Here is an 18,655-nt window from a genome sequence, read left to right on the forward strand (position 1 = left end):
CATCCCCAATCTGGGCCAAACTGATGTTTTGGATTCCTTCTTCAAGGCTATCTTCAAACACCTTTCTACCTCTCCTCAGTCAGGAAGGGAGACTGAAAAGCCGGGCCGGGGGGAGGGGGGTGATGAAGATAGCTATGGGGCTCAGATCTGCTCCTGTAACCATAGCAGATAAACAGGGGCTTTAGGAGCCCCACCCCCTTCTCCTGCCCCTACTCAATGGTAGCAGTTGGGGCTAGAGGCCTGAAGCCTCTCAGACAGTCAGTCTGAGGTTTGCTTTGGAGCCCAGCACAGCTCTGCCATCGTGTCTGCATCAAAAGGCCTATATCAGCGATGGCGAACCTTTTTTGGCTCGCGTGCCGTAAGTGGGGGGAGCGCAGGGTGGGTAGTGTGAGGGCGTGCCATACCTATAATGCAATGCGCAACCCCACAGTGCGCATGCGCGCACTTCAGGCGCAACCCCCATTTTTAAATGCTTTTTTTGCCCTCCCCAGGCTCCAGAGGCTTTATAGGAGCCTGGAGAGGGCAAAAACATCCTCCCCCGCCCCCCCCGGAAGCCCTCCGTAGGCTTGAGGGACTTTCAGGATGCTTCCCTGAAGCCTCCGGAGCAGTCAAAACAAACCTCCGAGCAAACCGGAAGTCCGTTCCCGAACCTCCGGTTTGCCCGTAGGGCCGGTTTTTTTCACTCCGGAGGCTTCAGGGAAGCTCATAAAGCCTCCGGAGGGCCTCCCGGGGGGCGGGGGGGGGTTCGACTATACCCCTCATATTAAGCAAATTTGATATCATTAGGACTATAATCCTAGTTAATTAACAGTGGGAGGGAATAAACCTCAAAAGAACAATCAAAACATATTAAGTATTGTGTACTCCGTGTAGGATCCCATTATGGGGTACAGAAAAAGTCTTCCTTAGCACAAACGATGAAGCTAAAGTTTATTTATTTGAGGCCCGTAATGAAGATGCAAGTGTCTTTGAAGAAGACCTAATGCTTGGAAAAATGGAAGAAGATTGAAAAAGAAGTCGCATGAAGACAGAAAGTAACTGTAACTCCTATGCCAGTGATGGCTTTTGTCCTCGGGGGCCGAAATTGTGCATGTGTCCCCACACTTACAATGCAATGTGCCCCACCCCCTGCACATGCGCACGGCCCCCTGGGATCAAAAATGTGCGTGGGGCATGAGGGACACACCCACGCGCTTCTCCCACCCCCGTGAGCACCCCCCCACGCATGCATGTCTCTCACATGTGCAGCAGAGACCCAAACATCAGCTGGCTGGTGGGAGGCGCGTGCGCATGCGCGTTGGAGCTGGGCTGGGCAAAGGCTCGCGTCCTCGCAGAGAGGGCTCCACGTGCCATAGGTTTGCCATCACGGTCCTATGCATTACACAAGCCCAGGCTTACAAAAACATTATTATTAACCGAATATAATAAAATGATGACCGTAAGTCATGAAGGAAGTTGGAAACCCATGAGTAAGTCTTGAGTTTTAAAACAGATGAGGACTATCTAATCTGCAGCGTATCCCCATTGTCAAACCCTCCCACACGAGTGAACTAGCAAGAGATTAGTACAGGTAGTCCTCAACTTACAACAGTTCATTTGGTGACCGTTTGAAGTTATAACAACATTGAAAAAAGGGACTTTTTTCATACTTACAACTGTTGCAGCATCCACATGGTCACATGATCAAAATTCAAATGCTTGGCAACTGACTCGTATTTATGACCGTTTTGCAGTGTCCTGAGGTCATATGTTCCCCTTTTGTGATTTTCTGACAAGCAAGTGTCAAGTGTCACTAACTTAACCACTGCAGTGATTCACCTAACAACTGTGGCAAGAAAGGTCGTAAAATGGGTCAAAATTCACTTAACAGCTGTCTCACTTAACAAAAAAATTTGGGGGCTCAATGAAGGTTGTAAGTCGACTACTTGTAAGGTATATTTAATGTCAGCCTTGGGTAAGTACAGAATCTGGGAAACTATGAGAGGAATTTCACAGCCAAAGTTGTAGGGCATAAATTCAGGCCGAGTCTCTTTGAAGGGTTTGCAATGCTTCCTCCCCCTATTTCTTGCCACCTGGACTAAGTTGCTATTTACAAGATAAGCTGCCAACTAAATTGCCTTTCTCTTTGATTGCTTAGGTCTACTTTCCAATATTTTTCTTTTCCAACCTCCACTCAATCTCTCACACCCATCTGCCCAAGAATTATCCACTCTGAACCTGCTGCCTTATATCTCTGCTCTTTTCTAGTGATTTAATTGAGCAGCTAAAACAATGTTTTTCAAACCTTGTAACTTTAAGATATGTGGATGGCAACTCCCAGAATTCCCCAGCCTTAAGTTGAAAAACACCGAAGTTAAAAGATTATAGGGAGTGCTGTTTGTCTGTTGATTAACTGAGTAAGGTTTGCAAGAGATTTAAATCATCTTTTGCTAGTTGTATTGCTCAGTTGAACAGCGTAAACAGCATAAGGCCCTGTTCTTCGTTTTTTCTGCTACTTCCCTTTCCCTTTCTTAAGACTATAAGGTTGGGTTCAGACATCATGCTGCCCAGTCTCACTCTTTGTAAAGCATGGTATAAGGTTACTGTATTGTTTGGACTCAGAAATCGTGCTTTATTCTAAAAAGTATGGCTAAACAAACCATAATTTTGCACCATATATAAACTATGTGTGTCTATTTCTGTATAGAATGGAATGGAAGAGAATAACTTTATAATATAATAATACAATAGTAGAGTTGGAAGGGACCTTAGAGGTCTTCTAGTCCAACCCCCTGCCTAGGCAGGAAACCCTATACCATTTCAGACAAATGGCTATCCAACATCTTCTTAAAGACTTCCAGTGTTGGGGCATTCACAACTTCTGGAGGCAAGCTGTTCCACTGATTAATTGTTCTAACTGTCAGGAAGTTTCTCCTCAGTTCTAAGTTGCTTCTCTCCTTGATTAGTTTCCACCCATTGCTTCTTGTTCTGCCCTCAGGTCCCTTGGAGAATAGTTTGACTCCCTCTTCTTTGTGGCAACCCCTGAGATATTGGAACACTGCTATCATGTCTCCCCTAGTCCTTCTTTCTATTAAACTAGACATACCCAGTTCCTGCAACCGTTCTTCATATGTTTTAGTCTCCAGTCCCCTAATCATCTTTGTTGCTCTTCTCTGCACTCTTTCTAGAGTCTCCACATCTTTTTTACATCGTGGCGACAAAAGCTGAATGCAGTATTCCAAGTGTGGCCTTACTTTATTTGGCCAAGTGTGATTAGACGCCCAAGGGATTTGTCGCCAATGCAGAAGCTCTCAGTATATATGGTAAAACAACAGAATAATCACAATAATGATACCAATAAGGGATCAAATATGATGCGGAAATTATTCAAATTCAGTCCCATACTTAGAATCTTACTTTAAGTTGCTCTACTAATTAATGCAGAAAAGTTTGGCATTCTGAGCTTTCCAAGAATAAGGAAGAACGAAGTTCATCCTTTCTATTCTTCACTCCTGCATTCACCCATGGACTTTTCTAAATTAAGAATCTCTTTTACAAAGAATATAGAGGAAATCTCAAATTGGATTTAATTCCAGTTTTCTACATAGATATATCTATGTAGGATTTCTTTTTATTGATTGTGCCACATAGATAAATTTTCTCCATGTGTTTTTACTATAATAGAACATTTACACACACACACATACACCACTTTTCTATCCAAGATAACCAACAATAAGAATAAAAGTGATAAAGGCAACGATAGTTTACACTTTTTCTTCCAGCTTGCACTGAAACTTTCATTATACAGTGGTTTCCTCCTGTTATGCAGCAGACAATTACCTTTCTCTAAAATGCTAGAAATGATTTCTCTTCTACCAGTGGTGGGTTCCGGATCCTGTTGCAACTGGTATGGTTGCAGCAGGGTCCAGCCTCCTCGAAATGAACGCACAAAGCGTGCACACACACGCACAGCACGCACAGGCGTTCTAGCTTCCAGCGATACCTCTGTGAGCCTCTGCGACGCTCCAGCTGCTCGGCAGAACGTCACGCAGGTGCTGTACGCGCCGGGCGCATGCGTGGAAGCACCAAAGAGTTTAAAGACAGCTAAGGATGACAGCTAAGGATGACAGCCGGGTGGGTGGGCCCTCTGGAGCACTGTACCAGAACGGTACCCCGTGCTCTGGGCAGGCACCGGTATGCCCGTACTGGGACATACCGCCTGCAACCCACCACTGTCTTCTCCATAAACCACAATTGCTTTTGGCATGAACAGCAGGTGCCAGGTTATCTTTTCCTTAAAGCCAGCCAATTTTGGGAGCCAGGAATTCTCATCAACAGCTCTCAGCATTCTTTGGAAGGGAACTGATGATTGCAAAGGCAAACCTACTGGACATCATCTCCAGGAATTGTCAGCCAAAGTCTTTGGCCATTGTGGAACTCCATAATGGTTTACCTGGGAAAAGTGCAGAGCATCTCATCAGGATCTCCCACAGTACCAGTGCTAGGGAATAGACATCCGCTTGCCTCAGTGCAGAGCCCACATCCTGCAGATTCAGGTTCTCATCCAAAATTTCGGGAGCTACGTAGCGTTGAGCTCCTACCTGGAGAAAATACCAATGAAAGATGCAAGCAGTTTAGGAATAATGCCTACTTGGAGCAAGAACTGGGTATGCCCAAATTTTATATACGGTAGGTATATTTCAAAACAGTACAATATGAGAAAGAGCCATGGTCAGAATGCAGTATTGCAGGCTAATTCTGCCAACTGGTAGCAGTTTGATCCTGACCGACTCAAGGTTGACTCAGACTTCCAACCTTCAAGGTCGGTAAAATGAGGACCCAGACTATTGGGGGCAATATGCTGATTCTGTAAGCTGCTTAGAGAGGGCTATAAAGCACTATAAAGCAGTACGTAAGTCTAAAGTGCTATAGCTAAGTGCTAACTACCAGGATGCTGTCAGATCTCAAACACAATGTCGGAATCTCAAACATAATACTGGAATCGGACATACTGCAAAGGTGGGTTGCTCCCAGTTCAGACCGGTTCTGGAGAACTGGTAATGGTAATTGGGCGTGGGTTGCTGAACCGGTAGTGATGGCTGGCTGGCCACGCCCCCGAACCAGCTGGCTCCGATGCTCGCCCTGCCTCGTCTTCGCCATGTGCACCCACACAACTGCCTCCTAGTGCCTACACACAGGTAAGCAGCATGGGCTGCTCAGGGAGCCCCGAGGCTTCGCAAAGGGGCAAGTAGCCAAGCGAGAATGCCAGGATCTGCTGCCTGCCTCTAATCTGCAGTTCACTCGTGAGAAAGTTTACTCATGAGCAGCGTGCTCAGCAGCTGGCAAATTGCTGGCTTGTTTGCTTGGCTGGTGCCCCCCCCCCCCTCCGAAGCCAACAGGCAGCGAACAAAACCACGCACTCTTCGGACCCTCCAGCTCTCCTGCATTCAGCTCAACGCGGCTCGGGTTGCTGCTTTCTTTGGCCTTTTTTTTAAAAAAAGGTTTTACGGTATATTTTATTTCCCATCTCCAATCTGAAACATAAATTAGCCAAGCCACGCCCACAAAATAAGGCACGCCTACAGAACAGGCAGTAAAAACTTTTGAAACCCACCCCTGACAAGCTGATTCTGCATCTCTACTGGAATAAATATTACATCTCTTGTTACTATTGTCTGAACTTGGTCGTGGTGATGATTGTGGTCATTTTATGAGTTTTGATATGAGACGTCTGGGGCTTGAAGTTCAATGTAAGTAAATGAATTTTAGAAGAACCATTGATCACATTTCAACAGTATGCATCCCGTTGGGACTTTCTGTGTCATGTATGGTACCTTGTGCACAATGGCTTCTGCAGGACCTTTTCTTGACTGCTCGTGTCGCAGAGGGAGGGTCATAGCAAAGCCAAAATCAGTTATGACGCAAGTCCTGTCTTCCCGCACCAGCACATTCTGGCTACTAAGGTCACGATGGGCCACCCCAGGTTTATGCAGGCCTGATATCATGGGGAAAAAATAACAAGTTTCAACAAAGTTGCCATCTTAACCACGTATGAACTTACTAAACCAGTTAGCGTGGACAAAGGAAGACTGGGTTCACACATCACACCATTGCTTGTTTAAACGTGGCTTATTGAATCATGAGAAGGAACTGCGCGTTAAGGAAAATTTGATTCAAGTCTAGTATTACTTAGTACAGTGATGGCTAACCTTTTCCGGAGCGAGTGCCCAAAGCGCATGCGCACACCCCCGAGCCCCCGAAATACAATGCGTGTGTGTCCCCTGTGCATGCGCCCCACCCCTCATGCATGCGTGTGTGCCCCCCTGCACGCCCCCCATGCATACACTCACGTCCCCCCCTGCATGCACCCTGACCCCCAGGCATGCGCGGCAGAGACCCAAAGACCAGCTGGATGGTGGGAGGTCCGTGCTCATGTGCGGCAGAGCTGAACCGGGGCAACGGCTTGCATGCCATCAGAGAGGGCACTGCGTGCCACCTCTGGCACGCGGCCCATTCATTCACCATCACAGACTTAGTAAGTCAAAATCTCATAAACCAGATTATGACATAGTGCAATATGTCAGGTGAACCAAGCTAAAAGGAGCCTAGATAGGTTAACTGAAGAATAGATATTTTCTATTCATAAGGTTGAAGCGAAGGTATTTCCAGGCAGAATATTCTCTTTCTACTTGGAACCCTAGAGAGCTGCTGGCAGTCAGATAACAGCCAGCGTAGCAGATCTTTGGCACTATAAATATCACTGCATCTCAGTTCCCATTAACTCTGATTGTTTGCTCTGGTAGTGGTAGAACATCTGCATGATACCGAAGTAGTAAATTTTGACTAGGCTCAATAAAAAGTACAAAAGAGATATTTTGCTGTCTAATCATGGCACCACATCTCAGTCACTGAAACTGACGTGCCGGGCAAGTTCACAGCGGACATTAACATTAGCTCTGGTGATATTTTATCTTAAATATTGGTGGAATACCGACCAACATGGGGGGGGGACCATTTGTGTTATTTATGAAACTGGCCACTTCAAAACACAATGATGGTCACTAAAGAAAGTCAGGAAAAAACTCTGGATGCAATGCCAACACGGAATTCATTCGTGTCTGGCTGTAGAGCTGCTCAATTAAAAAAAACACACATCGAGAAATAAATGGACTTGACTGTGGCTTTCACCTCAACTTCTTTTTTTTTTTTTTCAAAAAGTTTTATTGGTTTTTTTAAAAACATTTATGTGGAAAAGGGTAGGTGGAATTACAAATTTTGGCAGTTGCAAGTGTGGCAGACGCCCCCTCCCTCCAAACTCCTAGGTTACATCAAAATATCAAATCTTAATACATGATCATAAAAAGTCAGCATATTAATTCTAGAAGGAATAATTTTCAATCAATTTATATAGTTATAATATATAGTCTAGTTATAAATTCATTTTTACTTTCGGTCTGTTTATAACATTGTGATTTTCTTATTTATTTTTGTGATCTGAGCTTTCTTGGTGTTGACCCTTCACCCCCCGCTGGCAGAGCTCCGGCCCCTCCCGTGTCCTGTATGACCGTTGTAGTGTCTTCTGTTTTTTCTAGGTTGGCTTTATTTTTTTCCATAAAGGCCTGTGCCTCTATGGGTGTATTAATTCTGATTCTTGTCTCCTCCCAGAATATCAGCATACCTTCAGGCATCAACCATCTAAACCACACCCCCTTCTGGTATAATTTATTCGCCAATTGCGAATAGCTTTTCCTTTTTTCCCTAATTTTTTTGGGAATCTGCTTTAGAATGGTTATCTCCCTATCACAGTATGTCAATGTTTGCCCCCTTTGTACACCCAGAATTTCATCTCTTGTGGTTTTCCTAAGGAATTTAATGTGAACCTCCCTGGGTACATTATGTGTTCTGGCATATGCTGAATTCACTCTATAGGCTAGATCTATCTCCCATTCCATCTGCTGTTTATCTTTGTGTATGTATTCAGCTAAAATATTAGTCATAATGTCCCTTATGTTTTCCCCATCTGCTTCTATTACATTTTGAAATCTAAGATAAAAGGACATTCTCTCAAACTCTATTTTCATTTGTTGGATGTCAAGTTCTTTGTTCCCCTTCTGTAAAGCCTCTACCCCCCCCCCTCGCCTCCGCCACCCCACCCTCCACAAGGTCCAGTCTCTGTGAGTTCTTAAAGATTTGGGCTTGGTTCTGTTTAATTTCGTCTTTCATTTCCCTTAACTGTTTCTTAATTTCCTCCTGGCCCTGTAGAATTTGTTGAAGCATTTGTTGAAAGTCTATCTCTGTAGTCTTGGGTTGCATCAGTTCTGTTATCTTTGACTGCGTAGCTGGGCTAGACGTTGCAGACGTTGGGGCAGAAGTAGCAAATCCAGGCTTTCCAGGAGGTGGTCTTTTTGGAGACATGGTTTTTAAAGCAAGGAAATCAGTCAAAGTAGAGACTGGGCAGCTGGAGAAGTAGGGCAGGCAGGCGAATCCAGAAGGCAGAGGATCCAAACAGATGGGGATTTCTTTAGTCAGTCTAGCAATAGATGAAAGTTTTTTCCCCAAAGAGTTTAGAAAAGAACAATCCACAAGAGATTCCTCTGGGTGACTCGGAGACAAAGACCGGAAGCCTGAATTTTAAAGGTGGAGTCAGGTTTCACAGTTCATGAAGACAACGGAAGTGTGCCATCTTGCCCTGCCAGCTTTGGGCTCAGAGGCATAATACAGTTTTAAAAGTTCAAAAAGTTCTCAGTACACCCATAAGTTCTGGAGCTAAGTCCAATGAAAGCCACTTTTATGAGGGTGAGGCATCATTAGTTGGCTCTCCCCCCTCCTCCTTCCCCTGAGGGCGAAAGCAAAATCTTCTCAAGCCGCTTGTCCAAGGGAGGGGGGAAAATCCCCCTCCCTCTAGCCGCACCTCTAGCAGAAATCCGAAAGTTTAACTTTTTTTTTAAAAAAATGCTGAAAGGTCCATAAGTTCAAAATAGAGGGAATGGAGAAGGGAAGCCTCTCACCACATTGCCGCTGCTTCGTTCAAGAGCGCGTTCTCCGATCGGCATGGGGCGAGGCGCGCGCACACGGGCGCCCTCCGAGACTGCTCCCCGGTGCCTAGAACGAAGCGGAGAAGCCCCCGCCAGCCGCCGCCGACGCCAGGACCCTCCGCGAGCCGTTCCCTCGGCAGGACACCTCTCCGGGGCGTCCTGTGCCCCCCCAGAAACGGGGGAAGCCCACCGGGAGAGCGGGAGCAGGCAAAGGCTTGCCTGTCGCCGTAGCCGCCGGAACCGGAAGTCCGCTTTCACCTCAACTTCTGAATCCCATCTCTTTCCCATTTAAACTCTTCCTGGGTTAATTTAAAAGTAGAGGAGTGCATGTTATTATTCAGAGAAACATCCATGACTGTGATGGCAAACCTATGGCACATGTGCCACAGGTGGCACACAGCATCCTCGCTGATGGCACACGAGCTGTCGCCCCAGTTTAGTTCCGTTGCGCATGTGTGTGAGGCATGTGGGGGTTCACGAGAGCCTACACAGGGGTGAAGGGTGCCTGGAGGGGGCTACGTGTCCCTGGGGGGGTGGCGCATGCGCGGGCCCGGGGCCACATTGCGTTTTGGGGGTTCAGGTGCATGCGCTTTGGTCACTCATTCCGGAAAAGGTTAGCCATTACTGACCTATGACAAAGCCAGTTCAGGTAGTCCTCAAATTACAATAGTTTCTTTAGTGGCCATTCGAAGTTACAACGGCACTGAAAAAAGTGACTTATGACCGTTTTTCACACTTGCAACCATTGGGGACGGTCACATGATCAAAATTCAGATGCTTGGCAACTGACTCACATTTATGACAATTGCAGTGTCCCAGGATCATGTGACCCCCTTTTGCGATCTTCTGACGAGCAAAGTCAATGGGGGAGACAGATTCACTTAACAACCGTGTTACTAATTTAACAACTGTAGTGATTCACTTAACAACTGTGGCAAGAAAGGTCATAAAATGGGACAAAACTCACTTAACAACTGTCTCTCTTAGCAATATGAATTTGGGGCTTAATTATGATCGTAAATCAAGGACTGCCTGAACTTAACAAATGCAGAAGTTTCAAAAGAGATTGGTGTTTTTTTTTTTGTGAATGAAGGGGTACTGGAATATTCTTGCTTTGAATTCATATACCTACCTACATTTCTATGTAAAGAAATGTACACACACTTAGGGTGTGCGATCAGAGAGAAGAACTTAAAATTGGTAGTCCTTTTAAGATTAAAGACAAACATTTAATTAATGTTTTATTTATTTTATTTATTTATTAATTTGACTTCTTAGTTGCCCCCTCTCCCCCAAGGGACTCGGGGCGACGTACACTAGCAACGGTCACAACAATACAACACAATATGGAGGAGGTGGAACAATAAATAAATAAATTACAATACTTTAAAACAATTAAAACCCCAGTGATAATTAAAATGCCCAAGAGGTGGAGAAGCGCTAAATTAAGCCAGGCCGGCTAATCGGAACAGGTGGGTCTTACTTTTTGAGATTCAGAAATAAAGGAACAAAACAATCAAATGAAGGCAGCATCCGATTATCTTGAGTGCAAAAATTTGCATGGAGGAAATAAACATACCAGAGAGATTACCATCCTCCTTCCCTTCCGGTTTAACTGAGGCAGGAACATCTTAACACGCATTCCCCCAAAGTGATCCTAAAAAGGATTTACTATCTCCATTTTTTTTTACCCCGGATTCTAGTTAATCTCCCTCTCCTTACAGGAGAAGTAACAATACATTTAGAAGGCTGACGTCTCTGCTAGCCTTAGAAGCAGATATATTTTACCCACATTCTCAGCATAGAGTCTGCAGAGATATCAGAACTGTAACATGTACTGAATCATATATATATATATACAGCACTCTGATTTTTAAAAAAATAATCGAATCTGTATATACGTGTTTTCCATAAATACAATAAATGCAAACTTTTTTTTAGTAGAATGTGAAGCCAGGTGCTAAATAATGTTTTGGGAGTGATAGTGGGGGAGCACAGTTCTTAGAATATAATGTATATAAAAATGTGTGTGTGTGTTCCAGCATAACTCTGGAACACCTCAAGCAAATTCAACCAAACTTGGTACACAGGTTACTTACTCTCTGGAAACAAATACTGTGACACCTCTCGGGATGTGTGTTCTGTTAAGATACAGCCTGTTGTGCCTTAAAATGGCTTCTACTATACTGCCGTAAAATGGCTTCTACTGTACAGCGCAGTGGAGTTGCCACGATAACGGCTTCACAGCACTCCACAAGGAGGCTCCCTCTGGTAAGGGAGAAAACCCAACATTAGAAATTATGTCTGGTCCGGGATTGTTTTTGAGGACAAATGTATGGATTAGTATAAATAAATATATCAGCTAGTTAAGGAATAAAAATGCCTCTGAGCATATGCTCAATCTGGTGCTGCCTTCCTATCTATCATTCCTCTTGTATCTCACCAGCCAAATTTTAAAAGGAGGAGGTTTTCTAGGTATTACTCGCTGAGTAACGTTATCTAATAATTTAGTTGGTGAGAATTGGATACTCTTTGTGATCAAGACAGATCCCCTGGATATCAATGCTGAATTCCAGTTTACTTTCTGATAATTGCAGTTTTCTTATTTGATCCTTCTCCTATGACACCCCTCTCCCCGAGTGATAGAGATAATCTATATATATATATAATGTGTGTGTGTGTGTATGTGTGTGTATAATATAAAAAAGACTCATCCCTGCAGTTGCTATTCCCACTTTCATTATAAAACCCTCTATCCAATATAATATTTACATATTGGATTGAGGATTTTATAAATACAGATGGTGCTCGACATACGACTGTAAATGAGCCCAAAATGTATGTTGCTAAACGAGGTAGTTAAGTGAGTTTTGCCCCGTTTTACGACATTTCTTGCCACGGTTGTTAAGTGAATTACTGCATTTGTTAAGTTAGTAACATGGTTGTTAAATGAATCTGCTTTCCCTCTTGGCTTTGCTTGTCAGAAGGTTGTAATCTTTGATCACATAACCCTGGGACACTGCAGCCCATGAGTCAGTTGCCAAGCATCTGAATTTTGACCATGTGGGGATGCTGCAACAATCATAAGTGTGAAAAACAGCCATAAGTTGCTTTCCTCAATACCTCTGTAACTTCGAAGAGCCACTAAATGAATTGTTGTAAGTCGAAGACGACCTGTGGATGGTACCCAGCCGGCTCCATCGCCTGACGGTGCCTCAGGAGCCACAAGTGGTCCATCAGGGAGTCTCCAGGACAAAAATCATCCTCTGGCTTCCCGCTGAATATTCTGCCTGCCTACCTTCCTCCCGTTTCTCCTCGTGTAAGAAAGCAAGGCCACTGGCAAGGGATGATCCGAGCCGGATGCTGATATCCCAGGAACAAATGTGATGGCTGAGGAAATTCCGTAGGGATCCCTTTGAAGAAAGTGCAACGGATTCAGTTTAGGCCCAAACACAAGATGGTTGACATCAGCATTCAACTTCTCATCATTGCAGTGAAGGATGGGTCTGGATGAAGCAAACTGACAGAATAATTTTTGGATAATAGGTTCCTCCGATGCCCAGCTGTAGCTTTTTTCCTTCCTTTTTTTTATTGTTATAAATCTTGATAGGTTGTATTATTTCACTGCAGGCTTCAGTACAGCAATATTTATGTGCTATGATTAAAATCAGTAGTGGGATTATTTTTTTTTACTACCGGTTCTGTGGGCGTGGCTTGGTTTATGTGGCATGGCTTGGTGGGCGTGGCAGGGGAAGGATACTGTAAAATCCCCATTTCCTCCCGAACAGCTGGGACTCGGGAGGCATAGAATAGATGGGGGCGGGGCCAGTCAGAGGTGGTATTTACCGCTTCTCTGAACTACTCAAAATTTCCGCTACTGGTTCTCCAGTACTGGACAGAACCTGCTGAATACCACCTCTGGTTAAAACTAATGACAGCATTTAGTGACTATTCAAAATTACAACAGCACTGGAAAAAGTGTCTTATGACCGTTTTTCACACTTATGACGATCACAAATTTCTCGTGGTCATGTGATCAAAATTTGGACACTTGGCAGCTGGCTCATATTTATGACAGTTGTCGTCATAAACGACAACCGTTGTAAACCATGACGGTCCTGGGATCATGTGATCACCTTTTGTGACCTTCTGACAAGCAAAGGCAATAGAGGAGCCAGATTCACTTGACAACCGTGTTACTAACTGAATAACAGCAGTTATTCACTTAACAGCTGTGTCAAGAAAGATCGTAAAACAAATGCTTAGCCACTGAAATGTTGGGCGCGACTGTGGTCGTACGTTGAGGACTACCTGTACTCTTATCTAGAAAGCTTAAAATAATTGAGGATAAAAAGAGAAAAGTAAAAACTCTATCAGTACTAATTGCAGTTGAGAATATCAATATTGTACACATCGGTTTATGTGGCTCTTCATCCAAAGTTAAGTATTGGTTTTTAAATAGGATTATCTATTTATATTCAAATTAAGGCTTTGAAGAAGGAATGGGAATGGAAGAGAAGTTACTGGATTGTAGGGAGAGGAACTGCAAACTATGACCATCTGTTTCTGATTGGGCAATGAGAGGATGGCTCAAATCCTCGTATCTTATTTGCTTATTAAATGTGTTATTATAATACAAGTAGTCCTCGACTTACAACAGGTTATTTAGTGACCATTCAAAGTTATAGCAGCACTGAAAAAAGTGACTCCTGACCATTGTTCACACTTATGACCGTGGCATCATTCCCATGGTCACGTGATTTACATTTGGATGCTTGACAACTGGTTCATAGTTATGACGGTTGCAGAGTTCTGGGGTCATGTGATCATTTTTTGCAACCTTCTGACAAGCAAAGTCAATAGGGAAGCTGGATTAACTTTAAAAAACAGTTACTAATTTTACAACTGCAGTGATGTCAAAAGTCGTAAAATGGGGTGAAACTCACCAAATGTATCACTTCGCAGCATAAATTCTGGACTCAATTGTGGTCATAAGTCGAGGACTACCTGTATTATATTGCTGCCTGTTGAAGTTAGTTTAGCCATTAACAATTCCTTTTCATCCCCATCACCCCATTCTACTAGATGACATTTTAATTTGGAAATAAAACTGAAACCATATCCTATTTCCTAATACTTCAGCAAAACCTGAAGATGTGGAATGTATTCTTTATCGAAACAAACAAACAAACCAGCCTGCAATCTGAGAATCCAGAAAAGTTGAATTTACTCCTAGAAATTCCAAATCTTTTTTGCCATTCATGGCAAAAAAATAAAGATCTATTCCTCATGGCGATGTGATTATAATGACATTAATACCTATGTACCTTGCTATACACTGGTGAAAGTTGTGTATAATTTTTATTTATTTACCGGTATATCCCGCCTTTAGTATTTTTACCGAGAGCCGAGGTGGCATAGTGATTAGAGTGCAGTACAGCAGGCTACTTCAGCTGACTGCTAACTGCAGTTCCGTGGTTCAATCCTGACCAGCTCAAGGTTGACTCAGCCTTCCATCCTTCCCAGGAGGGTGAAATGAGGACCCAGATTGTTGAGGGCAATAGGCTGACTCTGTAAACCGCTTAGAGAGGGCTGTAAAAGCACTATGAAGCGGTATATAAGTCTAAGTGCTATTGCTATTGCTATTTACAAATTATTCAAGGCAGTGAATATATCCAACACACCTCCCATTTTCCCCACAATAACCCTGTGAAGTGGGTTGAATTGAGAAAGAGTGACTGGTCCAAAATCACCCAGCTGGCTTTCAGGGCTAAGGCGGGACTAGAACTCCCAGTCTCCCTAACCTGATGCCTTATCCAAAGTAGCTCCCTGGATGTAGACACATACAAGATCACTTTTATTTTTTAACACCTAATTCCAATCACTTTCACCCATTCTTGCCCCTGGCTCTTACCAATGGGTACAGTGTCAGTACCAGGAGACCACAATGTTCTTCACTTGGTCCCCCATATCCGGCAGTCACAAGTCGTACCACATTTTCATGGTTCATCAATGGGAGGCTGTACATGGCCCACTCAGATGCAAATTGTTGATGGCACAAAGGAGGAAAGGCCTTGATGGCCACAGGTTGCTGGCCGAAGGTTCCTTGCCACATTTTAGAAAGCTGCCCTTCGTGGAGAAGCTATTCCAAAAAGAATTAGGGAAAAGGATAAGTTGCATTCCTATCAGTGCTTTAGGTAGGAGCTTGTTGTTTTTCAACTGTGCCAAGAAATTGCAAACTCTTTGCACACTGATCTTATTTTCTATCCCCGATGACATTCCCTCTGCTGGTTGGAGAATTCTGGGAGTTGAAGTTCACAGCTTTTAAAGTGGCCGAGCTTGGGCACACCTGTTAAAGATAAAGCTAGCTTCCAGCTGATACAGGTAGCCCCTGACTTACAACAGTTCATTTAGTGACTACTCAAAGTTACAATAGCACAGGAAAAAGTGACTTATTTCCATTTTTCTGAGTTGTACAACTATTGCACCATCAATGCAATGACTTGATCAAAATTCAGATGCTTGGCAACTGACTCATATTAATGACAGTTGCAGTGTTCCGGGGTCACGTGATCCCCTTTTGCAATCTTATGACAAGCAAAGTCAATGAGGAAGCCAGGGGTGGGTGTGGGCTGCTACAGGTTCGCCCGTGTTCGGGAGAACCCCTAGCTAACGTTATGGCTGGTTTGGAGAACCTCCAAATCCCACCCCTGGCTGGCCACACCCACCCCACCCTGCCCCTCCCAGGAGTCTCTATGCAGCCCATTTTGGATGCGAGATAAGTGCAGGGCCTGCACGGAGGCTCAGGAAGGGAAAAAACTGGGCCTCCCTGAAATTCCGGAAGGCTGGAAACAGGCCTCTGGACCCGGGGGAGGCAGTTTTTGCCCTCCCAGAAGCTCAAGGAAAGCCTCCGGAGCCTGGGGAAGGCTAAACTTCCTGCCCTCCCGCTGTGGTGTAGGAGGCCAACTAGGCCACGCCCACCATGGCCACGCCCACCCAGCAACCGGGCAGAGAGCCCATTGCTGAAATTTTTGAAGCCCACCCCTGAGCCAGACTCATTTAACAACCTCGTTACTAATTTAACAACTGCAGTGATTCTCTTAATAAATATTAAAAAAGATTGTAAAATAGGGCAAAACTCAGTTAACAACTCTCACTTAGCAACATAAATGTTGGGCTCAGCTGTGGTCATAAATCAAGGGCTACCTGTACTGGCAAGTACCTCACTCTGGTCAGTAGCACATGTTTTTACAGCTTTACATTTTGGTCCCCGATTACTTGTTTAGGATCATCAGGCTGCCAAAGTGAAGAACCTCCTTCTTTGGAATTGCAGGCATGTGAAGGAAAGCTTTGACAACCCCAACAACTGCTATCTTGGCATTGCCATTAAGATTGGGGGCAGGGGGCGGGGAGGAAGCAAATTATGGTAGGACTCCCACCTCTGGCCTGCAGAGTTCCAGGTCACCTCTAGATGGCAGCAGAGAGATACAAAAATTCCAATGCTTGCCATATAGGGGGCATCTGGTTTTTTTTTTTTTTTGCAGTGGCTTTGGCAGTGGTGGTGACTCCTAGTGGCTTGGCTCCAGAGGTGGTGTTCAGCAAGTTCTGACCAGTTCTGGAGAACTGGTAGCGGAAATTTTGAGTAGTTCAGAGAACCGGTAAATACCACCTCTGGCTGGCCATGCCCCCATCTCTTCTCTGCCTCCCGAGTCCCAGCTGATCGGGAGGAAATTGGGATTTTGCAATATCCTTTCCCTGGAGTGGGGAGGGAATGGAGATTTTACAGTATCCTTCCCCTGCCACACCCGCCAAGCCAGCCAAGCCATGCCCACCAAGTCATGCCACACCCACCAAGCCACGCCCACAGAACGGGTAGTAAAAAAAATTGAATCCTACCACTGCTTGGCTCCTCCCCAGATTGAATCATACCTGAATGAATTGGAGATCTGGAACCTCTAGCTTGGACAGTCTTTTCTCATCCTTTAGTTCTGAGCCTGTCGTTACCTTGTTGAGTTCTCCAGTTTCTTTTGGTCCTAGTAGCACTGCATGAACTTTCCGATGCCTCAGAACTAAAAGGTTACACAAAGACATTTCCTCCTCAATGAGATTCTCTATATTGTTTTCCCAATGTTATATCCTCCCTAAATTAGGCAAATAGTAATCTATTTGAGAAAAAAAATATGTATTTTGCTATTCAGGGGAAAAGTAAAAGTACAGGGCGGAGAAGCTGTACCTTCTGACTATGAGCATATAAGAAACTCCCTTATATTTCAACTAGAAAAACCCATTCAACAGCTCAGCAGTTTGCTAGTCATTCAGTTTTTTGCACGGCTAAATGCAATTTTACGCTATACAGGTAGTCCTCGACTAATAACATTTCATCTAGTGACTGCTCAAAGTTACAAAAGCACTGAAAAAAGTGACTTTTGACCATTTTTCACAGTTACCACCTTTGCAGCATTCCCATGATCACCTGATCAAAATTCAGATGCTTCTGAATTCATGTTGGTTGCAATCCGGGATGATGTGATTCCCCTTTTCCGACCTTCTGACAAGCAAAGTCAATGGGGAAGCCAGATTCACTTAACAACCGGGTTACTAACTGAACAGCTGCAGTGATTCACTTAACAATGGTGACAAGAAATGGTGTCATAAAACGGGGCAAAAGTTATTTAACAACTCTCTCACTTAGCATAAATTTCGGGCTCAACTGTGGTCATAAGGCGAGGACTACCTGTAAAAGTGATGACCAGTGGCTAGGAGGAGGGGAGAGGCACTCAGCGGGGGGTTCTTTGGTTTTTCTAGTGTGCCCCCAAATTTCATTGCTCAGTATTTAATTCCCACAACACTGTCAATAATTCACTAAGACTGCATTACTATTATTCTTCTCTTCCTTCCTAGTATCTATCTCTCCCCACTTATGACTATAACCATGTTGCTTGTCTCTTTCAATTTATATTGTTTTATTTGTATCCTAGTATGATTTGATAGCTTATTAATAACCTTGACTATCACTAAGTGTTGTATCTTTTTATTCTTGATGAATGTATTTTACACTGAGAGCCTATGCACCAAAGACAAATTCCTTATGTGTCCAATCACACTTGGCCAATAAAGAATTCTATTCTGTTCTGTTCTGTTCTGTTCTGTTCTGTTCTGTTCTATTCTATTCTATTCTATTCTATTCTATTCTATTCTATTCTATTCTATTCTATTCTACTCTACTCTACTCTACTCTACTCTACTCTACTCTACTCTACCCTACCCTACCCTACCCTACCCTACCCTACCCTACTCTACTCTATTCTATATAATGGAAATACATCCTCTAAACATGTTGCTTCTGTATTTTTCAGGGGTGTCCCAGACAGCAGGGGAGCTTTTCTTCACTTTCCCTATCTCAAATTCAGGGGGTTTGTGCAGCCAACCTTTTTTTTAAAAAAAAAATACTTTCCTTGAAATTGCCATACCTGGAAATGCCAAGAAACATAGGAGGATCAGTAGGCAGGTTACTGTGATCCAGGCAATCTTGGCGGGACTAGGTAAGGACTCAGCTGCAGAGATAAAACAAGAGAGCACAGATGTCATATTATAATGGGAGAAAAGGGAGGAGAGCACTTCAGAGAAGGCAGAGCAAT

General features: G+C 44.0%; 1 protein-coding gene across 4 annotated transcripts in view; it reads right to left on the reverse strand.

Moving 5' to 3' along the window:
• AMHR2 (anti-Mullerian hormone receptor type 2) overlaps window positions 1-18,655 on the reverse strand; it is a 41,098-nt gene that overhangs the window by 10,246 nt on the left and 12,197 nt on the right. For 3 of the 4 annotated variants that reach the window (XM_081937642.1, XM_081937640.1, XM_081937643.1), the window contains 6 exons: window positions 18,488-18,571; window positions 16,947-17,086; window positions 14,932-15,159; window positions 12,316-12,430; window positions 5,817-5,977; window positions 4,436-4,583 (listed from right to left, as the gene is read on the reverse strand). In XM_081937642.1, the coding sequence (XP_081793768.1) occupies window positions 4,436-4,583; window positions 5,817-5,977; window positions 12,316-12,430; window positions 14,932-15,159; window positions 16,947-17,086; window positions 18,488-18,571 (876 nt within the window). The remainder of the gene's footprint in view (window positions 1-4,435; window positions 4,584-5,816; window positions 5,978-12,315; window positions 12,431-14,931; window positions 15,160-16,946; window positions 17,087-18,487; window positions 18,572-18,655) is intronic. The other variant, XM_081937641.1, reaches the window with a different exon arrangement.

This window comes from Natrix helvetica (assembly GCF_964273705.1).
Source record: "Natrix helvetica genome assembly, chromosome: 1".
Classification (NCBI taxonomy): Eukaryota; Metazoa; Chordata; class Lepidosauria; order Squamata; family Natricidae; genus Natrix; species Natrix helvetica.